A 16,171-nucleotide genomic window follows, 5' to 3' on the forward strand; every position below is an offset into this window, starting at 1 on the left:
CAAAGGGAAAAGCTCCACCCAACCTCCCACCCATCCGAGATCCCCAATGGGAGGAGCTCTCTGAGGGTCCTGCTCATACAGTTTTGTTAGTTCATCAGTTCTGGATTGCTGCCAATCAGTTCCAGTCGCAATGAACCCTATTCAGAATCCACTGGCTGACAGTCTCTTCATGGGTGTCTCTCATTCTGTACCTCTCAAATTAAAAGGGAAAAAAACTAGTATTATCAGGCCCAGCGTGGTAGCCTAGTGGCTAAAATCCTTCCCTTGCATGTACCAGGATCCCATTTGGGTGCTGGTTCTAATACCAGCTTCTCCACTTTCCATCTGGCTCTCTGCCTGTGGCCTGGGAAAGCAGTTGGGACGACCCAAGGCCTTGGGACCCTGTGCCCACGTGGGAGACCCAGAAGAAGTTCCTGGCTCCTGACTTTCTATGGACTCAGCTCCAAGCTTTGCGACCACTTGGAGAGTGGACCAGTGGATGGAGGATCTTTCTCTATCTCCTTCTCTCTGCATATCTGCCTTTCCAATAAAATAAATTATTTTTTTAAAAATTGATATTGTGGGGGGAATCTCAACTGAACTTGAGCTGTGGTTATGCAACAAGGTGGAGGAATCCACCATGGTGGGAGGGTTTGGGGAGGGGTGGGAGAACCCAAGTATCTATGTAACTGTGTCACATAATACAATGTAATTAATGAAGTTAAATAATAAATAATTAAAAAAAAAAAAAGAAAGTGAATTAACAACAGAAAGACCTCTGATTCTCCCTCTCTCTATTACTCTGCCTTTGGAATAAATAAAATAAAAATAAAATAAAGCTTTTAAAAAAAAATTGATATTGTGACCTGTAAAATAAGCCCATGTTTATAACTTAAAAGCTAGAGAAGGAAGAGAAAAAGAGGTAGGAAAAAAAACAGCAAAGGAAAAATTTTGTGGACTTGATGAAAAAAAAAAAATCCCATTGTTAAAATTCCTTTCCAAGCATCTCCTTGATTGGGTTCCCTGGGAATCTCTGTTAGGATGCTTTGGCTCTCCAGTGTTAGTGAAGGAGAAGGCCCTGAGAAGCACAGGAGAGCATCTCCCTGGAGTGATCTGTGACCACGCACACATGCTCATAAACTGTGTCTCTGAGATGTTTCTTCTGTTATTCTGAGGGAAATGAACATTTCAGCGTGAATTACACTGTGCCCTCACCTGCCACCCGCAGTTCTAGGATTGCTGTGGGAACGTGAACTGAGTGCTGCCCTGTCCCACTCACTGTCCTAGGATTGCTGTGGGAACGTGAACTGAGTGCTGCTCTGTCCTACTCACTGTTTTAGGTAAAAGAAGCAAATATTGCATCTCTTCAGAAAGACTTAAGCTGCATTAGAGAGCAGCTTACAGAGGCAGAAGACAAATTATCCCGCTTCTCAGAAAAAGATAAGACCGAGGAACAAGGAGATGGGAGGGTCTGCGTACCGGAACTCCCTGCTGGTGAAGTTGGTGAAAGCATTGCCTCCCAGACAGAAGGCGCTGTCCAGGTGAACAGCCGCGCCCAGACTCCACAGACTGCGGTTAGAAGTGCGGGGATCCAGACAGGGCCACGGAGCCACGGTTCCTCTGAAGAGGTCGCAGAGATCACCGCTCAGTTTCCTGACAGGGTTGAGCAGGTGCGAGAGCTGCATGCTGCCGGGGGTTTGGATGTGGAGTCTAGACACATTTCTGAAACGGAGGCTTGGAAGAGGGAGCGCTGTGGTGCTGTTCAGTTACTGACGGAGGAGTGTGGTTCCTTGAAATCTGTGATACGGGGTCTGAGAATGCAGGAGGTATTTGGGTTTAATATTGCATAGTTTTTTGTTTGTTTTTTTTTATAGTGCATAGTTTTTAAGTCTGATTTTTTCAAACTTTTAGGAGAAAAAGTGAGAAATAGTCACATGATCCTATCACAATTAAATATTTCATTATGTCAAGCTAGATAATGAAATTCTGATATAGATTTGGGCACTCTGTGTCAGTGTTTAATAGTCACAAAGAAAAGAACTCTAGATGTGTTTCAACCAGTGAGTGGTTTCATTTATCATGACAACATGATAGATTTGCTTTCTTTTATATCATTTTAATGCAGCAGAGCAATTCATTGAGTACTGTTTGTATTAAAGCAAAATAATAACAATGTTTTTTCTTTCTTTGTATAATTAGGGATCCCCAGTTCCTGAATTAACACATTCTAAAGCTTACCAAACTAAAGAAGTGGGTTCTAGTGGTAAGTGATACAGTAAGTTGGTAGTGTTTACTTAAAAAATGTTGAGTTTCTTGAGGAAGGAGAGGGTGTTTATTTGTTTATTTTTAATAACAAATGCTTGTTTTCTGCATTTTCAACACTGGATCAGACTGGGGTCAGGAGATTTACCTCACACAAAGTCAGCCATTTGACCCAGCATCAGAAGGCCATGGTGAAGAAGACGAAAGTTGCACGGATTCGTTTCCCAAGAAAATAAAGGTACTAAGACTTACTTATCTTTTAGCAAACTCAGTGTCATTTCTCTGTTGAGTGTTTTATTTGAAGTTAAATAGCGGGATCATCCTCAAAGAGAATTTTCTAGACAGAAAGGACCTTGCAGAGCTGTTTAATTTCCATATTTTACAAATAATAGGGTATAATATATTCAGTAAATGCATGTACAAAGAGTGCTTTAATAATTTTAAAAAACGTCTACTTATTTATTTTACTTTCCTTTGAAAGGCAGAGGCAGACCCACTACTCGCTGGCTCACTCCCCACTGCTCATGTGCAGCTAGGGCTGCACCAAGCCTAAAGCGAGAGCCGGGACTTGGTCTGAGTGTGCTGTGTGCGAGGCAGGGCTGCCTCCCCCAGGATGCTCACCAGCAGGAGTCTGGACTGCAGTGAGGAGCCAGGACTCCAGTCAGGCACTCCAGGGTGGGATGTGTGACGTGCATGTCCCAGTTGCTTCCTCTAGAATGGTGTTCATTCCCAGCGTTTGAGCTGCTGTAATGGAGTGTTTGTCCCACCTCTGTTTTGTCCACATCAGAGGTTGTTGATTCAGGCTAGAAGAGTATACAGCCACATAGAAGGAGCTGAGACATGAGAGCTGTGACAGGTTACAGGCTGTCACTTAGGGCCACGTCCTGCTTGGGAAGATGGTGTCAATGACGCAGAGCCAGGCAGGTACTGTCTGTAGGGACCTTCCTAAACAGTAGCTGTGTAAAGCCCTCTTGTTTATCAGTTACTTATCATTCTATGTCTAATTGCGCAGTCCTTGGAGAAGCTGACCCGGTTCTGGCTCTTGGGTTTTGGCTCCTAGGGATTGCTGAGAGCCGTGCACAGTGAGGGCATGCAGGTGCTGTCGCTCACCGAGTCCCCCTACGGCGACGGAGAGGACTGTTTCGGTCTGCAGTTTGCAGAATCATGGCGGGAAGAGAGGAGAGCTTACCTCAGTACAATCTCGTCTCTCAAGGATCTCATTGCCAAAGTGCAGGTGCAAAGAGAGGCTGAGGTACTCAAGGAATGGTACACATCTACGTAATTGTACGTTATCTGTAACATGTGTTGTATGAATTATGGTATTTTTTTTCCACACTTGAAAATAAATTCATATGCTCTTAGATTGTTAGCATTTATTTTAGTTAGTAGACAAAGATTTTTAGAATGTTTTAAAAATGTGTCTTTGAAAACTAACTCTTGCTGCTTACACTTTGCTAGGTTTTTGACAGTTCTCAGTCTCATGAGAGCGTCTCGGATTGGCGCGGTGAGCTCCTTCTCGCCCTTGAACAAGTTTTCTCACGGGAGCGCAGCGTGTTGCTAGCCGCCATCCAGACCGAGCTGACAGCTCTAGGTCCTAGAGACGCAGTCGGGTTAATACACTGTTTGGAGCAGCGAATACAAGAACAGGTATCAAAATGAAACTTTGCTTTAAATACCATCTTTGACAGTAATAAGAATATGGATTTTTGGTTACTTTTATTCTGAAGTGTGTCAGTTAATGTAAGGGGCTCTCGTTTTGCTCTTTTGTGACTTTCTAGGTTAAATGGTTAGCTTTTTCATATTTCACTTTTTTCTTTTGTAATAGGTAAAAAATGTAATGCAGTCTTTTTTTCTCCTGAATCACGTCGTTTCACTTCAGCTGTTCTGTGCGCAAAGGAGCATTTAGATTTTTTCTGTTCTGTGTGTGCATGTGACCAGGAAAGCACCAGCAGTACTGAGTTAAGAATTGCAGCTGTGTTAGAATGAACAGGCAGCTCTGCAAACAGAGACAGTGTTTGTTGGAGGCGAGGGTTAGCAAGAGGGTGTGGCTCTGACTGTGCTGAGGAAGTAGTTCTGCCCCCCAACTGTGGTGTGTGTACTGCACTGTCCATGGGATACCATACCTCAGGAAACAGTGAGTGCATTTAACATCTGCTGTAACAAATGAACCTGTACCTCAGGAAACAGTGAGTGCATTTAACATCTACTGTAACAAATGAACCTGTACCTCAGGAAACAGTGAGTGCATTTAACCTCTGCTGTAATCTAAAGCAGCCCTGGAGGTTCATTTATGTCCTGGTAGCGTCAATTTCCTTATTTCAGTAAAAGCGCTTTGGCTATGGTTTCGTTTTCTTGAGAGGTTCATAAAATGTTGGATTAATTTATCCTAAAACAAAAATATTTTGCTGACTTGAAAAAAATAAGACAAAGTAGGTAGTCTGTTCTTCAAAAGGTAGGGTCACAAAAGACAGCAGCACTGCGCTTTTTCTCCTTTACATTTGGCAAACTTTGAATAAGCTCTGTGTATTAAATGACATTATTATAGTAGTGTAAATTCCACATTTGATAATTGTACTCTCATTCTGTGGAGAGTCTTGTTTTTAAGAAATGCACTCTGCAATATTAACAGGCCTAAGAACTTCTGTCTGCAGTAGATCCTTACACATTTTTAAAAAGGAAAATGCTGAAATTTTTCAAATAAAAATTTATCACATGCATTTCAGTCATTCTTTTACAGTCTTCCCACTTGTTAATCTTACTTTCTTGATAGCTCATCACATATTTTTTATTTTCCTTTGTTACAGAATATTGAATATCAGGCAGCTATGGATTGTCTACAGAAAGCCGACAGACAGAGCTTGTTGTCTGAAATCCAAGCGCTCCGTGCTCAAGTGAGCGGTAGGAAAATGATTCTGAAAAGAGAACACGAAAGCAGTAAACCAGGCCAGGGTATGTTGTACGACTAGCTCATTTGTTCATGTAAATAGATAAAATATTTCATTTTGTTTATATTAGTATTATTTATTTTTAAGATTTATTTATTTTTATTGGAAAGTCAGATATACAGAGAGGAGGAGAAATAGAGAGGAAGATCCATCCGTCCGATGATTCACTCCCCAAGTGAGTGCAACAGCTGGAGCTGAGCCATTCCGAAGCTAGGAGCCTCTTCCAGGTCTCCCACATGGGTGCAGGGTCCCAAAGCTTTGGGCTGTCCTCAACTGCTTTTCCAGGCCACAAGCAGGGAGCTAGATGGAAAGTGGGGCTGCGGGTATTAGAACCGGCATCCATATGGGATCCCGGGCGTGCAAGGCGAGGACTTTAACCACTACACTATCGCGCCAGGCCCAGTATTATTTATTTAAAGCATATTTCCTCTTAATCAGTTTCCTGATTATTATAGTATTAAGGAGCTGGCCTGTGTTAATTGCTGCAGGGCCATTCATTTTAAGCAGCTACTTTCCATGTTGAAGGAGCAGGCACTGCCTTGGCCAGATTGTTCAGGCCGCAGTTCATTATCTTTCTTTGTTTTAAAGCTGTAAGGAAAGCAGTCTTCCTGCATTCCCTCATGAACAGGAAAAGGAAATCCACAGCTAAAGTGGCTGTTTTGTTTTAAATTCTTTTTAAAAAACTTTAAAGGTTGTAACATGTGGAAAAGTAAGATGCAAATATGCAGTATGAAAGAGTATTAGTACATAATTATTGGTGGAAACATCACCCATGTCAAAAAGTCAGATAATGCCTATGTCCCTTGTCAACACACGCACTTCTGTGATAACTTCAAGGTAATCAAGTTTACTTCCTTTTTATACCTTCATAAGCAATAGGTTTAAATTTTTGTCCTGATTTTTTTTTCTTTCATCTTTTTAGCATCCTTTCAAGTTACTGCAGCTATCTTGGGCTCATTTATTTATTTTTTTTTTCAATTCTTTTTTTTATTACATTGTATTATGTGACACAGTTTTATAGGTACTGGGATTCCCCCAACCTCCCCAACCTTCCCCCAATGGTGTATTCCTCCACCTTGCTGCATTGCCACAGTTCAAGTTCAGTTGAGATTCTTTCATTGCAAGCATATACCAAGCACAAAGTCCAGCATCTTATTGTCCAGATAAGTTCAGTGGCTTCTTGGGGAGACCATCTCTGGTCTGAGGGTAGAGCCGGCAGAGTATCAACCTGATCAATTAAAGGCCCCAACATAACATCAGCAACAATTTATAACGTTATGGAATTAATTGACATAGTATTGAGTAACTAATATGTTAAAAAAAATGCAAGTTCTCAACCACATCCTGTGACTTCTTCATTGACATTTCGATTTTAGTTTATATACAACTGGGTTCTATACACCTTAGAATGTCTATAGATTACTATTCAGTTGTCTCGTGTCTATTTTCAGTGCAGTATTTAGCTTTTTATAGCGTTGAAGCATGATTTTGGTGAACCTGGCTTTTTTTTTTTTCAGGATGACTAGACTGGCTTATGACTCTAACAAGACATATGTCAACAGTTTAGGTGCAGAACAGTTTTATGGAAGGGTGTACAGAGAAATCCTCAATGCCCTAGTGAGGAGTAACTAATCTTTGTAAGGACACTTTTAAATGGACGGAGGAACATTTAATCAGGATGAAGCAGAGAGGACACATTCCAGGAAATAGGAGAGGATAGAACAATAGCAGAGGGGTACCTGGAGACTGAAAGACATCGCAAAGCAGCGAAAAAAAAAAAAACGGTGGGGTGTTGCAGTGACTGATACTCCAGCAGCATTCACCTAACAGCCATTTGAACTCCACCAGCAGCCGGAACTCCATCAGCAACAAGGTGGGACGGGACTTTCACCAGGAGCTTGGGAAGTGAACCCAGACAAAGAACTGTTTGTCCTTCTGGTTCCTTGATTTGACCAGAAGCAGAGACAGAGCAGCAGACCCCAGACAGGCAGTGCAAGAACAGGGTGGATTTCACAGCCCAGTCAGCCCCCTGTAGCTGAATTGAGTGCTATTTTGCATAAGGGGGCAAAGGCAAGGGAAAAGACTGAGCATACGCTGGGGCTCATTTATTTTTGTTGCCGTACAGGATTGTCTTGTGTGGCTATCTTCAGTGATGTAGTTAATTCTCACATGGTGATTGTATAGTCGAATTTTTAAAAATAGATTGCCATGTCTTTTGTTTCTGTTTATGTTTTTGTTTGGAAAAAAAGACAAAAAACTCACATGACTTGGTTCACACTCTAAATGTCCTTAAAAACCAAGGCCAGGCCTGGTGAGTGCCAGGAGCCAGGGGCCAGTCAACGTCTCTATCATGGGGAGCAGGAGCTCCGTCACTCCAGCCATCCTCCTTCCTCCCAGGGTCTTCATTGGTAGGAAGTTAGTCAGGAACCAGAATTGCAGTCAGTGCTGCCGCTGTGGGGTGTAAGCATCTTAGCCACTAAGCTAAGTACCCACTGCCCCTGGTTGTAGTTTTGCTGTTGTGGTATTCTTTGCTCAAGTCTTTTTTCCTACTTTGCAGTATCAGTTTCTGTTACTTTAATTGACCTTCAAGTGGAAATCACTAAAATGAAGTCTGTTTCCTAATATCTAGAGAAGCCATGCGCTTCAGTCCTCAGTGATACTGTTTGATGTAATAATAGAAATATCCAAGATTCGGGCCCGGCAGCGTGGCCTAGAGGCTAAAGTCCTCGCCTCGAATGCCCCAGGATCCCATATGGACGCTGGTTCTAATCCCGGTAGCTCCACTTCCCATCCAGCTCCCTGCTTGTGGCCTGGGAAGGCAGTCGAGGACGGCCCAAAGCTTTGGGACCCTGCACCCACTTGGGAGACCCGGAAGAGGTTCCTGGTTCCTGGCTTTGGATCGACACAGCACCGGCCGTTGCGCTCACTTGGGGAGTAAATCATTGGACGGAAGATCTTCCTCTCTGTCTCTCCTCCTCTGTGTATATCTGGCTGTAATAAAATGAATAAACCTTTAAAAAAAAAAGAAATATTCAAGATTGCTTCAGATTTATAGAGTCACAGCATAGGTTCACATTGGGATGAAGTGGTCGTCACCTGGGCTGCCGGTACCCACATCAAAGTGCTTCGCTCAAGGCCTGCTGCTGCGCTTTCAGTCTAGCCTTCTGCTGAGAAGCACCCTGGGAGGCAGCAGGTGAGAGCGGAGTGCCCAGGACCCTGCCACCCATGCCGGAGAGCCGAGTTGAGCACCAGGCCCCTGGCTGGCTGGTGCCAGCACTTGGGAGTGAACAAGCAGATAGAAGATCTGTGTGTGTGTGTGTGTGTGTGTGTGTGTGTGTGTGTCTCTCTCTCTCTCTCTGCCTTCCAATTATGTTTGGAAATTAAATAATGAAGCAGAAGTGGGTTATAATTAAAGAGATACATTTAATGGAAAATTATGCATGTTCTTTTCTAGACAAACATAATTAAAGATTGTTTTTAGAAATGATTCAGTTTTTGAGTTAATAGAATTCCATTGGAAGCCTAATTAGTGTCAGATGAATTCATATTTGTATATGTAAAGCCTTCACTGCGTTAGGGAATAGGGTTGTTTTGTGTTTGTGTAAGACAGAGAGAGACAGCTCCCATCACCTGATTCACATTGCAAAATGCTGACCACAGCCAGGGCCGGCCACAGCCTCAGCTGGCACTAAGAGACCCCAGCTCAGGGGTCCCACCTGGGTGGGAGAAATCTGGTCATTCCAGTGGTCACCAGAGCCTCCTGGAGTGGAAAGCTGGAGTCAGGGGCCAGAGCTGTGTGCCCAGCCCAGAGGTGGAACATGGCGTCTGCTCCGGAGATAATTTTAAAAACCTAAACTAATACAGTTGATTATCATCTAGTAACAATGCCATTTCAGTCTCCTAGCATAAATAGGAGTCAATGAGCTTTGATGGAACTTTTTGTTAAAGCAGTGTATTTTTTTTTAATTTTTTACTGCTATTCTTTCCCGTGATATTTTTACAGGTATAGGGGAGGAATCCATTCCCTTCTTCCCACCCCACCATGTTCCCCCATATTATCACTGAGTATAGTCCTGTAGTAATAGGCAAAGGCAGAAAACCTAGTACTATACTAAACATTTCATTTTTCTTAGGATATGGTGTTTGTTGCATGCTTATGGAAGAACAGACAAAGGAAAAATAAAAGTCACCGCTTGGAGCAGGGTCGGGCCCAGCGGGCAGGGTGCTGCCATGCCACTTTGGAGTGTCAGGATGGAGTCCTCACCTGTGCATCCTAGCTCCAGCTTCCTGCCGCTGGAATCCCCAGGAGGGGCAGCAGTAGCTTAGGTCATTGGTGTCCTGCCACCCAGTGTGCCACCTGAATTTTTCCACAGTTCTTGGCTCCAGACGTCAGTAGAGCAGACCCCTGGGGAAAGGCCAGTGAGGAGGCGTCCTTCTGTCCAGTCTCTCCACCTCAAATAAGCAAAAGTGAAACTTTTCGAAATTAACCCTTAGATAACCTAAATCCTAAAATAATGACTAACTCCAAAATCAGTATGTTTCTAGCCTATTTCCCATGGCATTTGTACCTAAGTTTATGTTTGTCATGGAAACATGAACTGATGCATACCATGTTCTTTTAACATCCTTAGAGGTCTAAATTTTGTTTCCATTTTAACAAACGACTCTTACAGTTTGGGTTGGTTTTTAATGAAAAGCATCAGAATCCAAACTGGAATTCACACTGCCCTCTTCAGGGGAGGGATCAGGGTAAATTTCCTGCAGACTGTCTACAGAAAGCGATGCCTGCGACTGTGATGGCTCACGGCCCCATGCTTTGCAGCAACCCACTGAACCTTAAATGCATGAGTTCCTGCTTACTGTGCTTTTCCTTTAAATCTTGCATCCTTTAGTGTTATCTGCGGAATTTTTAATTCTGAAATCCTGACTGCTAGTGTAGTGTGGTCACTTGGAGGAACACATGGCATTTCTAACTTTTAGGAGTGTAGTGGGCTTATATTTGTTTCACCTCAGTCACCTAGATTAGCCAGTCAGTTAGCACGGTGTAAGCCCACTGTGATAGCTCAAGCATGTCATAAACTCTCCCCGCATCTGGTGCAGAACTCCTGGAGCACAGCATGCAGCAGAAGCAGGCGCAGTTGCTGGAGCTGCAGGTGGAGCTGAGCGGTGCACAGGAACGCTCTGCCGAGCTGCAGGAGCAGCTGAGCGCCGAGAAGCTGGTGGCGGCGGAGCTCAGGAGTGAGCTTGCGCAGACCAAGCTGGAGCTGGAGACGACGCTCAAGGCTCAGCACAAGCACCTCAAGGAACTGGAAGCTTTCAGGTGTGCCCGCCTTCCTGGGGGAGGGGGCTGGAGGCCCTGGGTCGGGAGTGCTCTTTAAAAAGGAGAGCTCATGCGAGGCGTCGGAGACTGTGTTGCTTACAAGAAGAACTGCAGAAAGGGGGCAAAACTCTGGGTGTGTCCAGCTAGTCAGTGCACAGTCCCTGCCAGGGCTTCAGCCACACTTGAGGCTTGTTGTATAAGATGTAATCTGGCCTTCATTTCACCACCAACTGAATCAGAGCAATGTTTAAAATCTCAGTTGACTTCATGGTTTTTATTGGCAAAATTGCACAATAATTAGTATAATGCAAACTATTTGAAAAGATGCTTTAAAAATGGTTATTGGTATAAATATGAAAATATTCTGGTTTCCAGAGACACATTGCAAACCCAGTCATTTTCATTTTGAACACACAAATATTCATTATTGCCATATTTAATGAAATCTGAGACATTTTTACTAGAATTACATAATAAATTCCATAGTTTGCAATGGTAAGTAATAAGTGATAATTCTGCTAGAAACAGTTTATTTGATGTTAACTACAGTCAATAATCCTTAGTCTTTCCATGGTTTATAGTTTCCTATCAGGTTGTTTACAGTATGCCCCAAATTTTCAGTAGAAGTGATTTCTCTCTACATTTTATGCGCTTGGTCAAATAGTGAGCTGATGGTTCATTTTCTGTGACCTAGGTTGGAGGTTAAAGACAAGACAGATGAAGTTCATTCACTTAATGATACACTAGCAAGTGAGCAGAAGAAATCGAGGGAGCTCCAGTGGGCATTGGAGAAAGAAAAGGCCAAAGTGGAGCGCAGCGTAGAACGGGATAAGGAGGAACTTGAGGTATGCTCACGTGTGTGCGTGTGTGTGTCTGAAACGCCCCTGGATTCTGCATTATGCAGAGTGCTATCGTGTTAGCTAAGCTGGTTTATGAGGAAGTGCTGGTAATGTATAGTGGTTGTGGTCTGGTCATTGTTTTACGACATCCAGGGGTACACAGCCTGTTGGACTGCAGCTGGCATTGAGGATGTGAATAAACAGGCAGCTCATGTCGATTTAACACAGTAGTAGTGTCCGTTTTTTCTTTCTCCTGGAGGAGAGAGCAGAGATACTTTTCTGGTAGCAGAAGCTCTCGTGGCACTCCTTGGTGAGAACACCCCGGGGGGCTCACCACAGCCAGGGACAGCTCTGAGCTCCAGTGGGGTGTGCTGCAGGCAGTGGCAGCTCAAACAGTGGCCACCAGCACCAATGGGCTCTACTCTAGCTTCTGTGCCCTGCTGTTTCTTGACTGTCCGCTGTGGGGGCCGTCAAGGTAGAGTGAACTTTGTACCCAGCAGGAACAGGTTATGTTCCCCGGTAGTGGTTTTGCTTGTTTTGTTTTCATTTTTTACTTACTTGAGAGGCAGAAAGAAAAAATAAGAAATGCCTGCAGTGGCCAAATCTGGGCTGAGCCAGAGCCAGAGCCAGAGCCAGGAGCACAATCCAGAAAGCCCAGTGGGGTTTCAGTGACTCGGCCGTGGCTGCTGGTGCAGGCTGTGTGTTCACAGAATGGAGGCAGAGGTCAGAGCTCAGAAACACAGTGCGGCCCATGGACATCTAAGCCATTCTCTAGGCTAAGTGTCCCCTTGTTACTATTTTTTCATTAAAATTTTTGTGATTTATTTGTCACTAGCCCTGCTTTTCCAATATGCTCTATTTTTAGCATGTAACACTGCAAAACATAGAAATTTACAAGAATTTCTGTGGCTTTATATTGGAAATACTTTTTAAAATTTGCTATCTCCCTTCATGTTTCATTCTTGGGAAACATATCTTGCTTTATATTCTTTTTTTTTTTTTTAAAGATTTATTCATTTTATTACAGCCAGATATACACAGAGGAGGAGAGACAGAGAGGAAGATCTTCCGTCTGATGATTCACTCCCCAAGTGAGCCACAACGGGCCAGTGCTGCGCCAATCCGATGCCAGGAACCAGGAACCTCTTCCGGGTCTCCCACGCGGGTGCAGGGTCCCAATGCATTGGGCCGTCCTCAACTACTTTCCCAGGCCACAAGCAGGGAGCTGGATGGGAAGTGGAGCTGCCGGGATTAGAACCGGCGCCCATATGGGATCCCGGGGCTTTCAAGGCGAGGACTTTAGGCGCTAGGCCACGCCGCCGGGCCCTTGCTTTATATTCTTTAGTCATGTAGGATAGATGTTTTGAGGGAAAAAATTAATGTTTTAAGCAAATATCTTACCTGTTTTTTTATGCCTTGTTGAGGATCAGCCATCCATCCAATTAATTCTGTTCTGACCACTGAAAATTTAAGTTATTACCCTGGGCCGTCACCTCTGTCTTCTGTTACAAAATACCTAGTAAAACCACAATGTATACGTAGAGTAGTCTTAATAATAACAAAAGTCCTTAAACTTTATTCTCTGCTCCAAGGATTTGAAATTTTCACTTGAGGATCAGAAACAAAGGAATGTTCAACTAACCCAACTTTTGGAACAACAGAAACAACTACTCAGTGAAGCACAACAGAAAATAGAATCCCAGAGAATGCTGTATGACACCCAGTTATCCGAAGAGCGAAGTCGAAGCTTAGAGCTTCAGGTGCTGCTGGACTCCGAGAAGGGCCGGGTTCGGGAGATGAGCAGCACCCTGGAGCGGGAGCGGGAGCTGCATGCCCAGCTGCAGGCCAGCGCCGAGAGCAGCCAGCCACGGCCTGCCGTGCCCTCCGAAGAGCTGCTGCGGGAGCTGCAGAGACAGCTGGAGGAGAAGCACGGGCGCATAGTGGAGCTGCTGGGTGAAACCGAGAAGTACAAACTGGACTCTCTGCAAACGAGACAGCAGATGGAGAAAGACCGGCAGGTGCACAGGAAGACGCTGCAGACAGAACAGGAGGCCAACAGCGAGGGACAGAGGAAAATGCGTGAGCTGCAGTCCAGGGTAGAAGATCTGCAGCACCAGCTGGAGGAGAAGCGGCAACAAGTATATAAGTTGGACCTCGAAGGAAAACGACTCCAAGGAATCATGCAGGAGTTCCAGAAGCAAGAACTGGAGCGAGAAGAAAAACGGGAAAGTAGAAGAATTCTGTATCAGAATCTTAATGAGGTAGATTGAACTTGGGATTTTCAAAAATATTTTCAGAAGAGAATTACTGCCCCTTGATCATAAAATTTTGGTAACATTAAATAGTATGTATAAATCCTTTTAAATTCTACCTATAGAGAATTTATAGAACCTATACAGGCTTGTTTAGCACTACCTCATCATCATAATTGTGATTCCTTACAAAAGAATGTGATCTGCTGTTCATTTACAACTGCGGTCTTCTTTTTCTGTCCAAAATAACCAGCCAGCCATGTGGAGCTTAACCAGTGACCGAACTAGAAACTGGGTTCTTCAGCAGAAAATAGAAGGCGAGACAAAGGAATCAAGCTATCCTAAATTGATTGAAATGAACGGAGGCAGAGCTGACTGTAATCCTGAATTAGAGATGATCAGACAAAAGCTTCAACATGTGGCTTCAAAGCTGCAGCTTCTATCCCAGAAGGCCAGTAGCAGGTGAGACCCTCTGCCTGGTCTGTGATAGAAGCGGTCCTGGGCTAGCTGGACTGTGTCCCCCACTAATAGCTAACCAAGGGTGGAGAACTGCTGTTTGGAAGGGAGTGGGTGTTTACATAAGCAGGGCTTTCCTTAGCAAAGGCCACACCTCCGGAAACAACAGGCACGTGATGTGGGGCCTCAGGGACCTTAGGATCAAGGAGAGGTGACGAGCGCCAGAGCACCCCCCCTTGTCATGTTCCCGTCAGCAAACACCTGGAGACTTACTGTCATCGTCTTGTCTTTTTCTTGAAGACTACAGTTTGAAACAGCAGATGATGAGGATTTCTTTTGGGTTCTGGAAAACATTGATGGAATTATTTTGCGGCTGCAGAAATTAACTGGCCAGCTATATGAAGAGGTAAGTCTCTCAATATTAATAATGCTGTTAGCTTATCCCACGAGGAGGTGGTGAAAGGCTGGAGTAGGGCAGGGATCAGCTTTTACACTTGTTCTTGAATGGCTGAGGGCTTGCTGTATTGAGAGAGCAGCTTCCACAAAGACCGTGTGGCTGTGCCCTCACCCCTTGGTGCGACACCTGCAGCTGCCACCTGCCTTCACGGATGACTCACCCGGACAAGCTGCACAGGTCCTGGCTTTCTAGACTTCTTTGAAGCTTTTGCAGTTTTGACCTCTTCTGTCCTTGTAAAACCCTTGCTTCTTATGTCAATGTTTTCTTTCTCCCTTCATCTGTCGCCTCAATGGTAAAACTCGTTCCTCCCCAATGTGTCACTGTGCACCAGCAGCTGCATTGGGTTCTGGGGATACCGTGATAAATGACACAAAGGCTCACACTTTGTAGCTTCTCTCCTGAGGCCTCATAGTGAACAAATGGGTGAATGAGTTTTTGCACGTCTTTGTGCTCCCAGCTTGTCTCTCCTCAGCATCTTTCACTGGGGAAATGTACCTCATGGTGACCCCTGATGGAACTCCAGGCACAACCCAAATTGAACATCATCCTCCCTTTCTGCTTCCTCCCCCAGACTCCAGCATCTGTCTTCCCCATTCAGGAGGCTGGGCATCACCACAGCCCACCTTCCTCACCATCCCCTGCACATCTAAGCAGGCACCAAGTCCTGTGCCTTAGGCCTTGTGCCCTTGACCCTACCCCTCAGTCATTGCTTCACTCAGGCCTTCACTGTTCCTTATCTAGACTAGCACCGTAACTTTCTCACAGTCTGCAGAAATCTGCTTGTGCCGTGCTCTTGCCCAAACCCATTGTCTGCCTGTAGGGCTGTTTACCAAGCATCTGTTTACCAAGCACATATACCTGTGTTTATGTGACCTTGTGCCATTTTGTCTTTGCAGCCTAGCATAGTGTCCCCAAGTACTGCTTGTGGCTCACTGACGGAAAGACTGCTGAGACAAAACGCCGAGCTGACAGGCCACATCCGCCAGCTCACGGAAGAGAAGAATGACTTGAGGAGCTTGGTGATGAAGCTGCAGGAGCGGGCCAGCTGGTACCGGCAGGCGGAAGCCAGCAGAGATGCCGTACGTGTGTTTAGCCTGTCTGCCTGGGGAGACTGGAGCAGTTTGAGTTTCTGAATATGATCCTGTCTGAGTGTCAAGGATCTGGTTCCTAGGCTCTTTGGAGATTGTTACAGGGATATTACTGCTAATGATTAATGTTACGGGAAGCCTTCTCTGTACCAGACTGTGAAAAAACTGAACGAAAATTCTAGTCTGAGAACTAGTGCTTGACTTCCTCGACACTGACAGCAGCTGCATGGGAAGCTGAGTTCCAGTGTGAATCTTGATGCTCTGTTCAGTTATTTGTCAGTGTTTGTCACTGAAAGATGCCCTTCTCTTGTGTATTTCATTCTAATTACCCTGGAAAATTGTTTCCATCTAATAACTACAGAGCAGGTGACTGCTTGCTGGGATCCCCCAGAATGGCACAGCCCTGTGAGACAGCTATACACTCCATGGGTAATGCACGCCCTTGCAGCCTCCCCAGGACACCACTTACCCATGTATCCTGGGCTGGTTCTCTCCCACGCTCGTGGTGCTCAGCATTGGAACCCAGACGGGCCATCATTCGTTAAGAGTTGTGTTTTAGTTCCAAGTTCTGCT

The 16,171-nt window shown here is 44.7% G+C and overlaps 1 protein-coding gene across 10 annotated transcripts in view; it reads left to right on the plus strand.

Annotated features, from left to right (window-relative positions):
- AKAP9 (A-kinase anchoring protein 9) overlaps nt 1–16,171 on the plus strand; it is a 123,315-nt gene that overhangs the window by 99,637 nt on the left and 7,507 nt on the right. For 9 of the 10 annotated variants that reach the window (XM_058678301.1, XM_058678297.1, XM_058678298.1 and 6 more), the window contains 12 exons: nt 1,320–1,649; nt 2,179–2,242; nt 2,370–2,479; nt 3,302–3,493; nt 3,700–3,888; nt 5,046–5,190; nt 10,287–10,506; nt 11,201–11,351; nt 12,938–13,606; nt 13,851–14,059; nt 14,354–14,459; nt 15,407–15,589. In XM_058678301.1, the coding sequence (XP_058534284.1) occupies nt 1,320–1,649; nt 2,179–2,242; nt 2,370–2,479; nt 3,302–3,493; nt 3,700–3,888; nt 5,046–5,190; nt 10,287–10,506; nt 11,201–11,351; nt 12,938–13,606; nt 13,851–14,059; nt 14,354–14,459; nt 15,407–15,589 (2,568 nt within the window). The remainder of the gene's footprint in view (nt 1–1,319; nt 1,650–2,178; nt 2,243–2,369; nt 2,480–3,301; nt 3,494–3,699; nt 3,889–5,045; nt 5,191–10,286; nt 10,507–11,200; nt 11,352–12,937; nt 13,607–13,850; nt 14,060–14,353; nt 14,460–15,406; nt 15,590–16,171) is intronic. The other variant, XM_058678299.1, reaches the window with a different exon arrangement.

The sequence above is a fragment of the Ochotona princeps genome, chromosome 20 (genome assembly GCF_030435755.1).
Source record: "Ochotona princeps isolate mOchPri1 chromosome 20, mOchPri1.hap1, whole genome shotgun sequence".
Taxonomy (NCBI): Eukaryota; Metazoa; Chordata; class Mammalia; order Lagomorpha; family Ochotonidae; genus Ochotona; species Ochotona princeps.